General features: G+C 39.3%; 1 protein-coding gene across 2 annotated transcripts in view; it reads left to right on the top strand.

Annotated features, from left to right (window-relative positions):
• Positions 1-9,634, top strand: part of SPINK5 (serine peptidase inhibitor Kazal type 5) — a 70,608-nt gene extending 60,974 nt beyond the window's left edge. The window contains exons 32-34 of one of the 2 annotated variants that reach the window (XM_081135247.1): positions 3,518-3,648; positions 6,018-6,105; positions 9,295-9,634. In XM_081135247.1, the coding sequence (XP_080991373.1) occupies positions 3,518-3,648; positions 6,018-6,105; positions 9,295-9,303 (228 nt within the window). In that variant the 3' untranslated portion in view covers positions 9,304-9,634. Of the gene's footprint in view, positions 1-3,517; positions 3,649-6,017; positions 6,160-9,294 lie in introns of both variants that reach the window. The other variant, XM_081135246.1, reaches the window with a different exon arrangement.
• The last annotated feature ends 9,771 nt before the right edge of the window (positions 9,635-19,405 follow it).

Here is a 19,405-nt window from a genome sequence, read left to right as displayed (position 1 = left end):
CAATCTACTCTTTGTTTCTTCTATGTGTTTGGTTTTCTGAATCCCCATATAAGTCTTTCTTTGTCCAACTTATTTCACTTAGCATATTACCCTGCAGGTTCACCCAAGTTGTCTTAATGGCAGGATTTCCTTCTTTCTCATAAATGAATAGCATTTCATTTCACACACACACATGCACACACGCACACACACATCCACACATCTTTATCTCTTTACCCATTGACAGACACAGGTATTTTCTATACCTGGGTTATTATGAGTAATAAAATCTGTTCTTTAAAAAAACACTTTACCGAAGTCTAATAGTCATATAGAAAAAGTGCACATATCATAAGTTATCACACCTGTGATATTAACACGTAGGTCAAGAAATAAGATATCACCAGGAGCCTGGAAGTCCCATCATGCTTCCTCCTAATGCATAATGTGGTTTTGGGCTGAACTTTCTCTTGGAGAAAACCACACTCATTATTCATTTTCTCATCTACTTAACCATCCATTTATTCATTCTACAAATATTTATTGAGCACCTACCATTTTCCAAGTATTATTTATGTGTATGAGAACAATAGCCATAAGTAAAACAGACAGAACTCTTTGGACTCTTGGAGTTTATTTTGGAAGAACATAGGTAATAGATAATGTGAATAAGTTAAATATAATCGCCAAGGGGAAATAATGTAGAAAAATGATATAGTAAATTATGAGATATAATTTTAAGTATGCTGTAGGAAAGAGCTCTCTGGGAAGGGCACATCTGCACTAGGGCCTAAAGAGATTGATTTCATGTGTGTAAATGAGGGGAGAGCATTCCAAAAAGAGGAACAGCAAAGCCCCAAGGAGAGCAAAAGAGTCCAGTGCAGCTGAAATAGAGGGACCTCAGAGAGAGCAGCAGGGGAGGAAGTCATTCAAGTAACAGGGGGCCATGTTATATTGGATTTTGCGGAGCATTTTTAATATGTTGGCTATTCTGAATGAAAACTTTGAGGAGTGATGTGATTTAATGTTTTAAAAGAATGACTCTGTCTACTGTATTGAAATTACACTGCAAGGAGGCAAGAGCGAAAGTTAGGCAGCTAGTTACTCGCAGCCGCAGTCCACGGAAGAGATGATTCTCATGTGTGGAGGCGGCGGTGGGCGAGGTCGGGAGGGGTGGCTGGATCCTGGGTCTCCTCTGAAGGTGGAGCCAGAATTGTTCAGAGCTGATGTACTATGTAAGAAAAAGAGAAGCACCCTGTCCTTGTTGCTTCTCTGTGATGCTTTAACTTAGCACTTTTGAACCTTGTAGCAGCAGATAAGTGAAAAATGCTAAAAATATGTATGGTTTAGTCTTACCTTTGTCAGGGACTCATAGAAGGTGCTTGTCTAAATTCTCCTTCGGTATCTCCATGCAGTCCAACAAGCATCCCATTTAGATGCTTGAAATATTTACAAAAACAAATACTTCTTACGCCTCTGAAACGAACATTAACAGGTGCAGCACTATGACATCTATTCCTTCTCTGTGTCTGGTTCAGAAAATGGTTTTCAAGGAATTTGTTAGTTTCATCTGTTGTCAAATTTGTTGGTAATTATTCATAACATTTTCACATTACTCTTTTATTAACTGTATTTATATAGTGACACCCCTTTTTATATTTATTATTGGTGATGTATATTTCTTGCCTTTTTGTCAGTTTTGCAAATGGTTTATTAAATTATTAATCTTTACAGACTTTCAACACTTGACTTTGTTCTGTTTTCTATTTCACAAATTACCCTTCCTGATTATTTGTTTTGTTTTATGTTTTCTTTGAGCTTAATTTGCTTTTTATTTGCTAGCTTCTTGAGATGGAAGTTTATACCACTGATTTTAAAACTTTATTCTTTTCTAATTATGTACTTAGTTATAACTGCCCCTCAGATTACTGTGTCAACTGCTATGATCTGATAGTCTGCACTTTCACTATCATTCAGTTCAAAGCATTTTAATGCTCTCATTACTTTGAGTCATGAGTTATCTAGAAGTGTGTGTTTAATTTCTAAACACCTGGGAACCTTATCACTGTCATATTTATTACCAGTATTATCCCGCTGTGATCATAAAACTTACATTTTATGACTTTAATTCTTTGAAATTTATTGACACTTGCTTAACTAAGGCTTAGAATAAAGTTTATTTGGTAATAATTTCATGTGGACTTGAAAAGAATGTAGTCTGCAGTTGTTGGATATAGAGATCTATAAATAACATTTACATCAGACTGGGTAATTTTGTTTTTCAAATATTCTATATCTTTGCTTTTTATCTGTGCTCCCAATTGCTGAAAGAAATATGTTAATATTTCCATTTATGTTTGCAAAGTTGCCCATTTCTACCTTTAGTCAGTCAATTTTTTGCCTCATATATTTTGAAACTATACTTTAAATACATGCATGCTTGGGATTATTAATGAATCTACTATTTTATCATTAGAAATTCTCATCTTTATCTTTGCTAATACTTTTTGCCCTAAATTCCTCTTTATGTGGTATTAACATAGATATCTATATTTATCTAGCTTTTATATGATGAATGTTTGCCTGTATATATTTTCTGTCCTTTTACTTTCAATCTATTGGCTGAAATAGAGAGATATATTTAAAGTATACTTCTTACAAACATTATATAGTTGAGCCGTTTTGTTTTTCCCGTCTGATAATCTCTGTTCTTTAACTGGAGTACTTAGTCTTACTCTGTATTTAATGTAATTACTGACATGTTGTGTTTAAGTCTTCTATAATTCTATTTTTTTTTCCAGTTTCTGTTGTTTTTTCCTTTGTTCCTGTTTTTCATGAGTTAGTAAAGTTATTATTGAAATCACACTTCTAAAAGACTACAAAGAACAAATATGTTCCCTCTTCCACATGAAAAATTGTTTTTAATCTTGAGAAACATACTGACAGTTAACATATTCTGAGCCTTTAGTGTGTGCCAAACACTGCTATGCATGCATTTAAGGGCATTATCAGGTTTCATCCCTTAAAACACCAATATGAGACAAGAGCTGTTATTATTCATGCTTTCCGGCTGATAAACTAAGGCTCAGAGAAGTTAGGTAAATCATTCCTCCAGTTTAGTGGCAGAGCTGGGACCCGGCCTATGCAGTAATAACTAGCATTTACCTCTGAGTGTTTCCTTTCTAGATTGCATATATCCAGTGTCTTCATTTAAGAAAAGATATATTTTTTCATGATTACCATCCTAGTCCCCTTCTTATGGGCATGTCTGGCCTATTTGTGCCCAATCTCATGTTGGGTTTTGGCTTCCTTATTGCTCTGTTCTCCCTTGTTTCCTGGATGAGTGACTTATCTCCCCTGGTATCCGGGAGGTTAAATCCACCTCATAATGGTATGAAATAAATAATGTGAGTTTGTCCTGTGTGACAGTTTCTTTACTAGTCATTTATTCAAATGTGATGGAGGAAATCAGGGGACTTTTCACAGCTCATTCCTTGAGTGCCGTTGAGCATATCTGATTTACGTTTTGCTTGTTCAGGATTCTGAGATGTGCAAACACTACCGAGTATTGCCCAGGATGGGTTACCTTTGCCCAAAGAATTTACAGCCTGTCTGTGGTGATGATGGCCAGACATACAACAATCCCTGCATGCTCTGCCACGAAAACCTGTAAGTACGCACGTCGCACCGTCAGATCTTCCCGCGTAGGGGCTCCTGGCTGCCCACGGCAGTGATCTGGTAGCAATTTGGGATGTGCTGCAGCCAGCTGACCAGCCATAGCAGTTCCAAATTCAGATGTTGTGATCTTCATCATTATATAAAATAGAGGAAGTTTAATATTAACCGTTTAATGAAGTTGGTTATATACTTTACTGAGTGGAAGTATCTGTAAGGAAAAAAAGTGACGGGGTTACTACAATTAGAGAAAATCTCTATAAGCTCCTGGACACTTCCTCTAAGAGGAAGCAGTTGAGAATCATTGCTGTCCCGAGTCAGCCCAGCCTATAACTGCGAATGGCCTTCTAACTACCTGATGGTCACCATCTCTCAGCCTCCCTAAGGCGTCTTCTCGGAGCAGGAGGTGGTGACATGCCCAAGGAAGCGTGCGAAGCAAAGGGCAGGCCTGGGGTCTGCTCTCAGGCTCGTTGCCATTTGTGCATCTGCGGGCCCATCGCCTCATCACTCCGAGAGTCAGCTTCGTGGCTGGAGAAGTGGAGGCAGTTCTCTGAGCCAGCTGGCTTCACAGGGTTGTTGTGAAGAATTGTGTTTTAAATTAAATACAAAGGCTTGGTTTTAAGACTGCTGGCATCGGTGGCAGCTTTGTTGCTGCTTTTCTCCTCAAATGCTGTCTTACCCTCACCTCCACTCACATCCCTCACTTTTTCCAGCCTCCATTCAACTAGCTTGACATGCGACCATGTGGCAAATCCTCAGTTTTCACCCCGTCCCACCCCAGACTCACTGGCCATCCACGTGTATTCTATCTTTCTCAGGACACCATAAGCAACGCCCGCAATGGGAGGATGGGCCTGATACCCTGCTTTCCAATCCTGGAAAAGTATTTGAATATTTCCTTTTAAGTCAAATAACTCCTAAAAGAATAAAGGCACTCTCTAGGCATATACTTAGACTAAGTTCTGAATATGAGAGCTTCGTGCATGCTCACTCCCGTATGCTGGGCACCTCACATTCGCCCTCCTGAAGCCTCACTGCCTGCCGTGGAGTCGTGCTCACTTCACCGTGCAGGGCGGGATCCCAGGCTCAGAGAGTGCAGGGAATTTGTTTACAGTCACAAACCTAGGAAGCAGATCAGGCAGGATTTTAACCTTGTCACCTTAGGAATAATACAGTTTTCTTTTCTCTCTGTTATATACTGTTGTATGCAAGCCAACAGTTGCTTAAAAAATTGGAGATCGAAGATACCTTTGATAACATGAAGAAAGTTACCTCTTTCCAGAAGAGAAAAGAAAGTCATGTGATATTAGCAATTTGCGTGCATAATATCTATGGGCACATTAATCTCTTGAAGTCCATCCATATTTTAAGAATTAAGGAATCCCCGTTTAAGGGATGAGTACAACCATTCAGAAATTGGTTACTATATAATGCTTTTTCTTCAGCCCAGAAATCCTTCAACTTCTCTTTATTGTAAACGCTATCCAGAGTTCTTCAAGCATTCTATAAACCCACAACCAGTGAGTGTCTACTGCAAGGGAACTGCAGAGGGAGAAATCCCAATGATAAACATATTAATAAAAGCATGCCTCGGGATGGTTTGCTTAGCTAGAGATAAAGAAACTGGGAGTATATATTATGAAGAGAAAATTTAGACAATCCCAGGCAAAAGGAAACAGTATTGGTTTCTGTTGTCTTTGAAGAAGCTATAAGGAAGCAATTTCAACTTGAGCAGTGCCAAAAGGCAAAATGAACTGCCTTGTTAAACCATGAATTTCCCATGAATTTTCCCACTTGTTCACCAGAGGCAAACAAGTTTGATATATAAGATTTCTTACGAGGCATTAAAATTCATATCTTTTAACAGTCTTTCCAATTATAAAATTCAGACTATCTGATTGGGTCTTGTTATGTTTTATAAAATATACTTATATATATGGAATCTATAGTCTATATATATTTTATATGTTTATACAAATATATTTAAATGAGATATATTTTACAATCCCCAAATCACATTATCGGTACTCAAGAAAGTCTAATTTCTCTCTGGGGTCCCATTTCCCCACCTGTAAAATAATGCCTTTTGGACTAGATGATCTCCAAGTGTATTTCCAACATTCGACAATTCTGAGTATGTAGGCAGATGAAATGTTACCAAACAGATCCAGGGCTGGGACACAAAGCTGGAGCTAAATGAGGAGAGAGTGGCCAAACGTGGATGATGCCAACTTGGAAAGAGTTGGATGCAGACCCCAGGCCCTACCCATCATTTCAGTTCTGGTTTGATGCCCAGCTCTCGCCCACATCAACCCTTGCTGCTTTCTTTCCCTGTCTTTGACAATGACTCTGCTCTGTTCTAGAATTCGCCAGACCAACACACGCATCCGCAGCGAGGGGCCATGCGAGAGCAGCACCCCGGACACGCCGCCTGGCCGCGGGCCCTCGCCTGTAAGTACACCGCGGCCTGTCGTGCTGCCCCGGCCGGTTGGTGAAGATAACTAGGTAACTGCTGAAATATTCGAGAAGACTCATATAGTAGTTAGTGTGTTAAAATGTTGACTGGAATCCTTAACAGGTTATTTTAGGAGCAATGTCCCTAACAACAGTTTCACAGAGCAGGTTTTCTTTCCGTGGTCTACAATCAAAAATGAGACAGGCACCAAGAGGTCAGAGAGCAACAGGACTGGACTGAAATCATCTCTGTCAACCCCATATTCTTGCATTTTACATTGTATTAAATGTTCTTCCCAAATGAAAAGCTAACTTTTTCATTTAAATTCCTACAAGGATGTTTTGACACAAATTATTGAGTTTGACATTCTCCCTGGTGATTTCACTTGAGGACTCTTCTCTTTTAGCAAGATGACATGTAACTTGGGTTTAGGGGGAAGAAAACTGGGAATATTTACATAAAAGAAAGTTTTTGTTACCAGATAAATATGGGCTCGAGTTCCAGTTTTGGATGTTTTTCATATATGAGACCTTTGGCAAATCACATAAATATCTAAACCAGCGATTTTCAACTGGTGTGCCACAAGAATTGTTAAAACATGGAATACCTGACTATTTAGTCAGGGGCACTGACCTCTTATCCCTTAGGTTGTCAAATTAAAAAGTGGCAACAGCCAACACAACAATGGCCGTCCACTGTGATTATAATGAAAATTATACCTGTTTTTTGGTCAGATCAGCAAAAAATATATTTTTTGGTGTGCTGCAGAATTTTAGTAATTAGTTATGTGTGCCACGAGATGAAAAAGGTTGAAAATTGCTGATCTAAACTAAAGATCTTCCTGAGTTACTGAAAGTATTCAAGAAATACTGACTTTTAAGCCTTTGGCACGATGTTGAAAAATTAATGGTGTTTATTATTATCATCACTATTATTATGATGCCTAACAGACCAAAGTATGAACTTAGGGAAACAGACCATGGCACAGTGCTTATTTTTAATCATTTTAATGAATTCTATCTTAATAAATTTATATTTGATATTCACAAATATATTTAATTAAAGCAAACAATAGGTAATGAATAAATAACTATTTATTATTACCCACATTATTATTTTACTGCTTTCCACTGCCAGCTTTGGCAATAATGGAACTGGAAACTATTCGGCCAGCTTTGAGGATCTTAAGTAACCATACGTGGGGACCATACTCAAAAGAACTACACAGTGATTCTTGATATGGGAAACTGGAAAAACAGGAGCTCTAAGCCTGCTGTTTCTGGTTCCACACTAATGGCTGGAAGGCAGGTAGAGTAGGCAGAGCAAGGGATGAAATCAGGAGGTTTTCAGTTCTTTCTCATGAGCTTGGAAAAGTCATCTATCTACCTGGGTCTTTACATGTCTGTAAAGAGAGGGTTTAAATATTTGCTCTGGTCCCTGTATTGCGTTTGCTCTCTTATTACATATAAACTCTTATGATTTGCTCCTCATTTTATTGATGGAACATACTGTCCCCTCATCTCACAAACACACTTGGCCACGTATATCCCAGAGGAGGAAGGGAAAACGAATCGTTAGGCAGATTTTATAGACCGCACCTTCGAGCACACCTTGTTGTAATCTCATTTAGACAGCGGGACAGAAACTGCTTTAGGGGGAAGTCGCCTTGAGATAATATTGATAAGATGTATTTATTCAAATAACGAAGAATCTAAGCACTAAAAGTTCGTAAGGGAGTTCCTTCCTTTCAATTTTGGGCGTATTCTTTCCAGTAGAGTTGTATATCAGGCATTATTAATGATAGGAATTATTTACGGTATTAGCTGATGAAACAAGTCATTAGAACAAAAGGTGTCCTGGGCATGGTTTTGGTTCCCTCTGCACAATTCAGCCCTGTGATCTTGGAATCCCCAGGGTGGTATGGGTTGGTCATGGCTCAGCATTGCTCTGGTAACTATTCTGGCTTCATATCCAGGAGGCTGGAACACATTGCCTGACCATTTTCCTGGATAGAAGATTCTCTAAGAGAGTCTGGACTCCCAAGAATGGAATAAAAGGCCAGGAAGTCACAACTTCCCTGGAAAAAAGAGGTTGAGGATTCTGGAACCCATACTTTTGCTTACTGTCTAAGAAGGACTTTCTATTCCACAGTAACTGCTAAGATTAATGTAACCCTGTAGAGTTTCATGTGCTCTTTCCTTTTGCACCCTCACAATAGTCCTGTAATTAGGGCAGGAATTAATATCTTTCCCATTTTACAGAAAATCATCCTGGAAGAGATCCCGTGATTTATGGGTTATTCAGTATTACATCTTGGGTTCAATGTAGATCTTCTGACTTTATTTCTTATGTTCTGCCACCGTCCCTTAGGTGTCAGGAGACTCTGAAAACCTGGGACTCTGGAGAAGGCGTTATCGCAATTTAATAAAAATTAGCTACTTTGGAAGGAAATTCCTATGTTAAGGAAAATACCAATGCTATTTTGTGTGGTGAATAAATGATGAGTCTTAATTTAATGACAAAGATTTTCAAGGACTTCACAAGACCATAGCTGTCACTCTCAAACCAAAGGAAATCTCACAATTTTAATTTCAACGTGAAAGCTGAAATGGAAGTTTGAGTTTGGAATGATAGTGCTCCAGGAATCCAGGTGGTAGTTATATGGAATAAAACTTCCTGAGGCACTTGCCCACTTTAAAAAAAGTGTTGATTTAATGTCGTAAATGTTGATTTAAAGAGTATATGAAAATTGAATGCGTCAGGGAAGAGGGCTGATTATATTCTCAGGGCCTAAGACAAACTCTAAGAGTAAAGCATGAGTGTTAGAGGAATTGGATTTAAGACCTGACCAAATGTGAGGCCTTGGCAAGTCACTAAACTTCTCTGAAGCTGTTTGGTCCATCCTCTGCGAAATGTTAATAGCACCTATCTCTTTGCATGGGGGCCACATGTAATCGAGAGCAGAGTTCATTTTTGTATCTACCTCAACAGGTAGTACATACTAGGTGCTCAATAAAGGCTCATTGAATCAATTGAATAAAATGTGTGCGTGATTTTAAATTGTGAGTCGTTGGCAGAGCGCAGGAATCTATGGATTTGATTATGGTACAACTATCAATGTATAACTCACATTTCTACAACGTCTCTGAATTTCTACCATCTAACCTACTCAACTTCTCTTCTAGGCCAAATGATGCCAGGATTGGTGAAAGCCACGAAGAACAATGTGTATCCTGATTCTGAACTGCCTACCTTCACCATCTGTATATACAGAGAATTCTTCGGAGCTCGTCTTATTTACTGTAGAAAACCATAGAGAGCTGTTGGGGGAATGGACTCGCTGACTTTCAGTCTTCTCCGTATCTTTCCTCCTAGGTCCTGTGATCAGTGGACACGGGGACATCCCCACCCAGTCTGTGCCCTGCAGACCTCCTGATCACAACGCTGTCTGTCCGATTACTTGTTCAATAAAAGTAAACCCAGCAGAACACCCTTTCTGGGAAATTGTTTTTTACAGAAGTTGAATGAATAAACTACCCTTTTGTCTGGCTAAGCCCATTGGTGGACACAAAGCGCTCACTTTTTTCTGATCCTAGTTGCTGTCACAGTTGGGAACAGAGGTGGGGAGATTTGGGCTCCCAGGCAGCCAACAGCTACATAAAGCCAACCAGCTATGAATCAACTTCACCTTCACCAGCTCCCCTACCTAGCACCTCTATTTCCGTGAATGGTATAACTACCTCTCAGTGAACAGGCTTCATTCAGTGACACAAACCAATAATGTTACACATTTAATCATGTTACCTCTTGACAATGGATGTCTACAGCAGGGCCTTGGTATCAAATTCTGGGAGAAGACTGAAGAAATAGGGTTCCCAGTGTGTGTAAGTCTCTAGAGCAGCACTGCCCAATAGAAATATAACAGGAGTCACATATATAATTTCAAATGTTCTCATAGCTGTAAAACAAATGGGTAAAATTAATTTTAATATATTTTCTTTAACCCAAAATATCAAAACTATTATTTCAAAATGTAATCAATGTAAACCGTCTTTAACTAAATCTTCGATATGGGTATCTATTTTATACTTCCAGCACATCTCAATTTGGACCAGCCACACTCCAGGTGCTCAATAGTGACACGCGGCTAGAGGCCACTGAGCTAGACAGTGCTAAAGCACATGAGAAATCTATCAGGAAATGCAAACTTTAGATAAGGGTGGGATGGAACAGCCAGTCACTCTGTCATGCTCAGAATCTTGCTACTGTTGTCCTGTGACAGTACCAGGTGCTCACTTTTAGATTCTGGGCAGGAGCTGAACATACTCTAAGGGAGAAAGCCTGTGGAGCATCCATCGTGGCTCAGTTTGTTCTCAGCTACAGAGGAACTGTGCCAGGATGGCAGGCCTGCTGGGATTAGAGGAGCTACTTTTGCATTTTTCCCTCTGCCCTTTTTAGTTTAAATTGTCACTAGGCTAATCATAGTAGGATCTGGTGGCCTTCGTCCTTTGTAACTGGGTTGAAATAAGTCAGTTTCTATGCTCCCCCCCCAACCCTTTGTTGTCATTAAGAAAAAAGAAAGGAAGAAGGCATGTAAATCATTTTTTAAACTTGAAAATTTCAGAAAACTGAGAAAACAATGTTGCTATTTTTTTAAATTGTTTTTGCAATTCTAAGATGCACAGTATGGGTTTAGAGACTCTATAACATGTGAGACTTGACCTCCTTCCTGTATCTCTTTTTTTATAAGAAACCCAGAAACTCTATTTTCATGGCCAAGACATACTATTTTTTGAGATGCAGTTGCTTTGTTATGTCATTTTGAACATGTTATTGGTATATAAACAATAAACCCTCTATTCTTTTATGAGGATGATTGATGATGATGATGAATATTAGATAATATACACAAAGACTTTGTTATCTCACCCTCAAGACTTAACCAATCTTTGATAATCATTCTGAGCACTAGGGAAAAAGTGTGGCTTAATGACAGGATGTGGAGGGTAGGGTCTGGAGGGGAATAATATATGGGATGGAGAAAGGCCGAGGGACCCGGTCAAGGTCAGGGTGAAGCGGGGGTTAGGGTGCAGAGGTCACGAATGAAATGAGGACCAGGGGAAATAGAGAAGAGAGTGGACTTAGGAGCAAGGTTCAGAGATAAGGGTGTGCGTGTATTGAACACATTATTTTAAAAAGCTGAAAGTTGATTTTTTTTTTGAGACTCAAACTAGAGGTGAATATAAAATGTCAGTGTCAAAATGGTCACAACAAAATAACTGCATTAAATATCAAGTATATTTCTGAGTTCCTTCTAGAGTTATAGCCTCACGAATGGGAAGCAAATAAAAACCAGACCCAGCTCACTGAGGTTTCGGAAACAAGCCCTAAAATTCTACACCAGGGAGTGACCAATGACCCTGGGATGGAACTAAAGAAAGCAAAGCTATTTTGATCACCTCTTCCTGGTCGCTACCACAGATTATGCATTTCTCTATAACTAGTATTTCAGGATTCAGTTTTAGAATATGGGTTTTCTAGATCTACCACTGTCAGACTTATTTTCTCATGTAAGGAGCTCACCTGAATCTTCCTCTCACACAAATCTTAGGAAAGCATTTGTCTAGACTATGGGTGGACAAACTTCTTCTGTGAAGAGCCAGATAGAAAATGTTTTAGTGGGACATTTAACCTCTGTCACAATCACTCTATGCTGCTGTTGTGCAAAGAAATGAATTCACATTATGTACATAAATATGCATGGGGGTGTCCCAATTAGACTATACTTACAACACTAGGTGGCGGGCCCAGTATGACCTGTGGGCTGTGAACCCGTAAGGGGTAGGAGTCTGTCTCCTCTCCTTCTTGTTTGTATCTCCATTGTCTTCTTTTCGCTCCCTTCTATACTGTTAAATGCCAGCCACACTTTTCATCCTACGATAAAGATAAGAAATAATAAATGTTGACATTTCTAAATACTTAATATGTGCTTGAAACGGAGAAAAGCAGTTGGCAAGACTCACATTTGTACCCCAGTTCAATACTCTTTCTGACCTTCCTGGTTGACTTTGACTTTGACCAAGGCCAGCCTTGCATATTACACTTAGATCGTGGTAAATGAAGTGAGTGTGTGCTTAAATAACACTCGCCGTGGCCTTTACCAATGACGGATGATCTCTGTTTCCCAAATAGACAAAAGCATAACAAGGCATCTTGTTTTTACCCCTGACACCACCTTGGCACACCTATAGAGCCCTTTTCCTTTCCCGTATTGAAATGAGAGTGCCATCTCGATAATATGTGACTGTAAATCATCCTTCAAGCATGAAGAGGGAACAGAGAAGAAGCTTTGTCCATTGAAGATCCATCTCAGGAAAACAAATCAAAATATTTGTCATCCTCCCTGGAATTTTTATTTGGCCGTAGAGGTCCTTCTGTGTTACTCAGATGTTCTGCCTTCCATCAGGCCAAGCTGTTACTTGGAAATAGGTTTCAAGCCTGTGGAGATCTTGCATTTTAGCTTGCTTTTCTTCTTTGGAATTTAGGCTCTTTTTCTCTTCCATGGCCTAACAGACTTGATTGTCTCCATCCTTTATAGTTATTTTTCTTGTTGAATCTCCAACTGATCTCTTCAAAACACAGATCTTCTCATTCCCCAATTTAGACTTCTGGAAAATTCCTACAAGGCAGCTGCACTGTACTAGAGCAAAGCCAAATGGGACAAACCTGGAATCCAGGCATTGTTTCCCCCCCCCTTTTTTATCCCCCATAGAGTTAATCACCAAATCTGATAAACTTTTGCTCCAGGTCATCGCCCTTTCATGAATGACCACAGCAGCCTTACAAACGATCCTGATTCAGCCTTGGCCCTTCCAGTGCATTCTCCACTCTAGGCAGAGTAATGATCTGAAATCCGGATTTGATGGTATCATGTTTAGACCCTAAGGTACTTCTCTAGCTCAACCCCAAACTTCTGCTGACATGTGAGGCTTCTGCTCACCTCTTCAGCTTCAGCTCTTGCATTGCCTGAATAATTATCTTGAACTTGTTCTTACATGTCTCCTTTTTCTAACATAACATCTTTATCCACCAATGGTCCTTCTTCCATTTCTCCTTCTATTTCATAAGGTCCATTTCTCCAAACTTTAGACTAATTTGTTCTCACTTCAGTCAAGGTGCAGCTAGTCTTTGGAAACTTTCTATAACTTTTTTCCCCCCTCAGAATGTGAATTAGTTATTCCTTTGATATGGTCCTGTAACATCCTGTCCTTACACCTATATTACCAGCTGTTACTGTTTTTAATTGCTTATTTACAAGTCCATCTCTCTCACTGAACTATGACTTTTTTAAGCAAAGAGACAGTTTAATATTCTTGTTTATATCACTAGTGCCTAGTGCAATCCCTGGCATGGAGCACCTACTTATTAAAACTTGTTGCATGAACAAGACCCTTAAGGTAAGAATTTTAAAAGGAAATTTAGGTCAGATATTCTCAGTTCTGGCCTATGACATAAAACCTACAAGAATAGGGGAGGATCATTATTTTTCAAAGAATTTAGAGATATCTGCCTCCCCCCCCCCCAGTACAAATTAAAAATTGCTGAGCCAGTGTGGCTCAGTTGGTTGGAAATAGTTCTAAGCACCGAAAGGTTGCCAGTTCGATTCCCAGTTAGGGCACGTGCCTAGGTTGCCACTCAATCCCTGATCCCTGATAGGGGACATGTAGGAGGCAGCTGATCCAAATTTCACTCTCACATTGATGTTTCTCTCTTTCTCTCTCCCTTTATCTCTCTCTAAAAAAAAAAAAAAAAAAATCAATAAAATTTTTCTAAAAATTGCTGGCACCAGTGGTTGGAAACAAGCTAGTTACATGAATATATAAACATAAAATGTACCCTCCTACCCTCAGGAAGGTTAGATTCATGAGGTGTTTCTCAGAAATATTAGCAAAAGCTTATCATCTAAAATATGGTATGTAGAGATAAAGACAATCTCAATCAGGAAAAGATTATTTTTTAGGATGGCAAAATCCTAGACTGACAGAGCTAGAAGAAAATTAAAGATGATTTATACAGCATATTTAATAGAGGGGAATCCTGAAGCCAAGAGAGGGAAAATAATTCTCTGAGCTTACCCAAAATGAGTATAAATCAGAAATACAAATTCAAGTACGTGGCTTTTAAGCTCATGTTCCTTACACCAGTCCCTCTGGCATTATGAGCCCCAGTTCTATGCCCTTCATGCAAATAATATTATCTATCTGATTATGTCTTTGGACAAAAGGAATGGATTTTATATTCAGTGATCCTAGAAAAGTGTCCATTATCTACAGAAATGGTCACTTCTGTTCATTTGTGGAATTCTTCAATTCCAAATCGATGCAACACGTGGCAGGATGACAGTTCACCTGCCAAGTTTGTAAGCATATAGTAATGCGATTAATGAAAAGTGAATTCTAACACCTTGACTTACACAAAAGCAGTCCTGGGATCAGTGATAAAATGAAATGTCATCAGTTTATTATATTCTTATCTCTGCATCCATTTTGTTCCTTAAACATTAAGTAAGAAAGTTGACAGAACTGTTGCCAAGGCCTCTAAAAATGAGTTATTGACAAGTTGTGTCCACAAAGGATATTTGCCTAAATCCGGGCCTCGAAGGACAGACAGTGATGACTCAGGCAGGAAACGCCACGCCCCTCCCCACCCAGAGGCCTTCACTTGCACCCCGGAGGGTGCAGGCACAGGTGTTGGATGAGCCCAGTTTTAAGTGCCCGCTGAAGGATTTCTGGTGGAGCTGCTTAACCCCAGCTTAGCATGGACCTGGAAGCACAAAATAAGAGTCTAAAGAATAATGAAATTTTGACGCTCATTTGAATGTCAATATTTCAAACAAGAAATAATAACACAGCATCAACAATGCAAGCAGCACTGAAAAGCTATTAGCTAGTCTTTCTTACCTTTCCTTCTCTGCATCACAAAACTGGCCGACAAAAAGTATATCATTTGCCTTAAAGGACGTTTGAGTTAAACTGAACAAAAGCACAAATTATAGGCAAGGAATTATACTTTGTGGCTTGAATACTTTAGGAAATAAACAAAACGGAAGGAATAAAATTTTCAAGAAAAATGAAAGGGACCGAGTTCTAATACTGACCAAGACTGCTGCTTGACCACATCCTGAAAAGGCAGAAGACTGCTGAGTGTGACTACAGAAGTGTCTCGGAAACCCTAGGTTCAGGGGTTCTCAGTCTCAGAAGCTGCCCTGTCCCATGTGTGGCGCAGAATCAGGGAGCAACCCCGTGCAGGGGGCCGTTTATGGCCGGCTTGACCATCACGATGCAGGCAGCAGCCAAGGTTCTCCCGACCAGAGGGCCTGCTCTCACTTTCCGAGCACTGATTACGCATCTTAGATCCTCATAAACTCCAATAATGAATGGGACAAAATCTCCTCAAATCCAGGTGGAATGGAAGGCTCAGAATTGAATGTAATTTTATTTAGAGACAAAGAGGGACTAGATAATTTTGTACATCTACATCTGTAGATCAAAACTCATACCTACTATGTGTGGGACCACACTGGGGATTGTTAGGGGTTCATGGCAATACATACCCACATCAAGGGCTGGCTGCCCTAGAATCGGGGCCAATCGATTTGTTTTGAAACAAAACCCTTGAGCCTGCTAAGCAACTGGTAATAGAAATGGGTGTGGCTCCTTTGAAGTGACTTTTAATTTGGGCAACGTATGGTGTTGATGCTGGGTTCAACATAATTCTATATACTATTTTTAAATCCTTAGTTACTTGGTAGAGGACAAGAGGAAGAAAGAAAAATGAAGCCTTATTAGAATTTATTGATGGTTAATTTCTCTGGTATATCTATGAGAACTTCTAAAACTGGAGGAACATGGGAAATTAGATTTCTAGGCCATTATTCTTGAACTGTGAATTAAATAAAAAAGAAAATAACATTTTAAAACTTATATTTTTCCTGGAGAGGAAGGCACATGCAAATTAAAACCTAGCTGGTGAGAGATTAGATGTGGATGTGAAAATTAGAGAGGAATGAAGACTCCTAAATTTTCCTGGATTGGGTTACTACTGACAAATCTTAGTAGAGTGAAACTGAAGGGAAGCCATTGAAAATAGGATTTGGCATGAAGGTTTTTGGGGAACATGTTGATCTTGAAGATGCTATGAGATATCCAGAAGGTGATAAAGAGTGGAATAAAGAGTGGAGAACTGAGTCTAGGACCCAGGTGGCAGATCCTCCCTCACCTTCTTTGGGAAAGTAAGTAGAGGCAGAAATCCCATGTTGACACAATATTGGGTGGCGGTGTGAGAAAGTATGACAAAGCAGGAAGACTCTTATACCATATTCAGGGGATCTGATTCATTGAGTGGTCTCATTTCTTCTTTTTATTTTATTTTATTATTATATTTTATTTGAGTCTAGTTCGGAAGTTCTCAAATGAATTTATATGGAACCTTGAGGTGTGTGGAGAAAATACAGGTATTCATGAGTCCTGTCTTGCTTCTACTTCAGTTACTCTTTTAAAAACATGTTTCATTTATTACTGGCCTCATAAAATTACATTTGGGAGGAAAAACATGTTCCATTTCTTCATTAAAGAGCAACAATGAAAAGTTTGAAAACCACAGACCCAGATGCTTGTTCAGGGCCCTCCAGCTCTAACGTCTTCTGAGCCATTGCTCTTATTTCTGTCTACTTAGAACGTGGTCAGCCCCCTGAGATGCTTCGCTATAACTTGGGCAGATCACTTATCCCATTTAGAAAAGTTTCTGGAGAGCTTTATGCATATTTCAAACATTGATGAAGCATTGAAATATGGGTGAGGTATATGTAGTCAAATTTCACAATGGCATAAACTGAGATCAGACAACTTTACCCGAGGGAAAGAGGTGGTATAGGAAGATGAATAGCACGAATGAGAGAGGCACGCCTTAAAAAACTGAAAACGAATGCAGTGAGTTACTGCAAGATCATAAGTTCTGAAATTAGACGATCTAGTTTCGGTCAGCATTCTGTCACTGAGCAGCTGTCTGCTTTGGGAATTTGCTTAACTCCTCCAGTCTTTGAGTTTCACCTTTGTGAATTTACCCTATTTTAGCTCTGTCTTCTGAAAGCCGATGTGAGGACCACGTGAGATCATAGGGATGCAGGGCTAAGCCCTGGAAAATCACTGGGCCTCACTGTAGAGGAGAACATATTTGCCAACGACACATCTGATAAAGGGTTAATATCCAAAATATATAAGGAACTTATACAACTTAACAAAAGGAAGGAAGACAAACAATTCAATTAAAAAATGGGCAAAGGACCTGAATAGACACTTCTCCACAGAGGACACACAGATGGCCAAGAGACATGAAAAAATGCTCAGCATCACTAATCATCAGAGATGCAAATTAAAACCACAATGAGGTATCACCTTACACCTGTCAGAATGGCTCCATCAACAAGTCAACAAACAAGTGCTGGCGAGGGTGTGGAGAAAGGGGAGCCCTGGTGTACTGCTGGGGGGAATGCAGACTGGGGCAGCCAAAACAGTATGGAGGTTCCTCAAAAAATTAAAAAGTGAACTATCATTTGACCCAGGTATCCCACTTATAGGAATGTATCCTAAGGAAGCCGAAACACTCATCAGAAAGAACTTACGCACCCCAATGTTCATAGCAGCGCAGTTTACAACAGCCAAGATCTGGAAACAGCCCAAGTGCCCACCAATAGATGAGTGGATAAAAAGCTGAGGGGCATTCACACCATGAAGTACTACACAGCTATAAAGAAGAAGGATCTTACCCTTTGGGACAGCATGGAGTGACCTGGAGAGTTTTATGCTAAGCGAAATAAGCCAGGTAGCGAAAGACAAACATCACATGATCTCACTCATATGTGAAATCTAATGAACAAAATAAACTGATGAACAAAATAGATCCAGAGACATAGAAGCATGGAACAGACTGAGGGATCAGAGGGAAGGTGGGAATGGGGGAGTGGGTGGGGAGAGATTAATCAAAGAACTAATATGTTTATAAGCATAATCTATGGACACAGACATTGGTATGGGGAGGCCTGGGGGTGGAGTGGATGTGGGGTGGAGGGGATTAATGGGGGAGAAAAGGGGGACATCTGTAATACTTTCAACAATAAAGATTAAAAATAAAAATAAAAAAAATTTAAAAAAGACTAAAGGAAAAATATCTGAGGGGCAAAAAAAAAATCACTGGGCCTGTATAATTGAAAAAATATTGGTTATGTGGATAGACAGAAATACATATATATATTTAGGTATATATATATTTACATATAAATATATATATATACACACATACAGGGAATTGGTTAAACAGAATATCATGGCTATAATCTTAAGAGGCATGAGGCAGAATGCTAAAATCAGAATTTTCATTATAAATATCCATTTTAGTTATTGAAGCGATATATCTTAATAAAGGCAAAAATATTTTAGGAGAGAAGTTAGGGCCTAGGATTTTGTAAAACTAGCTCTCCTGACCATGAACTATGTGACTAAACAGAATACCCTTAATCTTTCTGAGTTTGTTGTCCCATCTGCTAAGTAGCAATAATACTGGTCTGCAGAATTCACCAGTTTGTTTTAATCATTTAACAAACCTTCATAGAACATTGCAGTCCCTTCATACTCTAGAAAAGCAAGGTGCTCCAGTGCGACCTATTCATGTCGTCTGCTACTGCGCATTTCAAAGAAATGCCCTCGTTGCTTTTACTTCCTATTTCAACTTTCCTACGCTTATTCTAACCTCTAAACTTTTTTCATTTAAGTATAATTGTTATACAATAGTATATTAGTTATATTGTTTTCAGCTGTACAACAGAGTGATTGGACAATTTTATACCTTACAGTGTGATCACCTCACTAATTCCAGTAGTCATTCGCCACCGGGCAAACTTACACCCTTTACACGGGTGATTTCAATTTTTATTTCTCCTTACTACACCTATGATTTATTTGTTCTCAAATATAGCCATACCATTGTATTTGCTGAGAAATTAAAGGATTATTACGCAAAACGTCCCGCGGTAGACGAGTTTCAGGGCGTACCTGTTCCAACTGTCTGTAAATCAAGATAATAAGGAAGCTTTCCTTGACAAATGAGAAACTGCCCTAGCTTGGGTACACAGCCAATCATCACTGAAAAGGTCAATTTCTAACGAGGGTGGGCCCCTGCCTTGCCTATGTATACATGCACTATATATACCCGTGGGTGTCAGGCAGGCTTTTCAGTCTCTCT

This window comes from Miniopterus schreibersii (genome assembly GCF_964146895.1).
Source record: "Miniopterus schreibersii genome assembly, chromosome: 4".
Taxonomy (NCBI): domain Eukaryota; kingdom Metazoa; phylum Chordata; class Mammalia; order Chiroptera; family Miniopteridae; genus Miniopterus; species Miniopterus schreibersii.
This window is presented reverse-complemented; position numbering and strand designations above follow the sequence as displayed.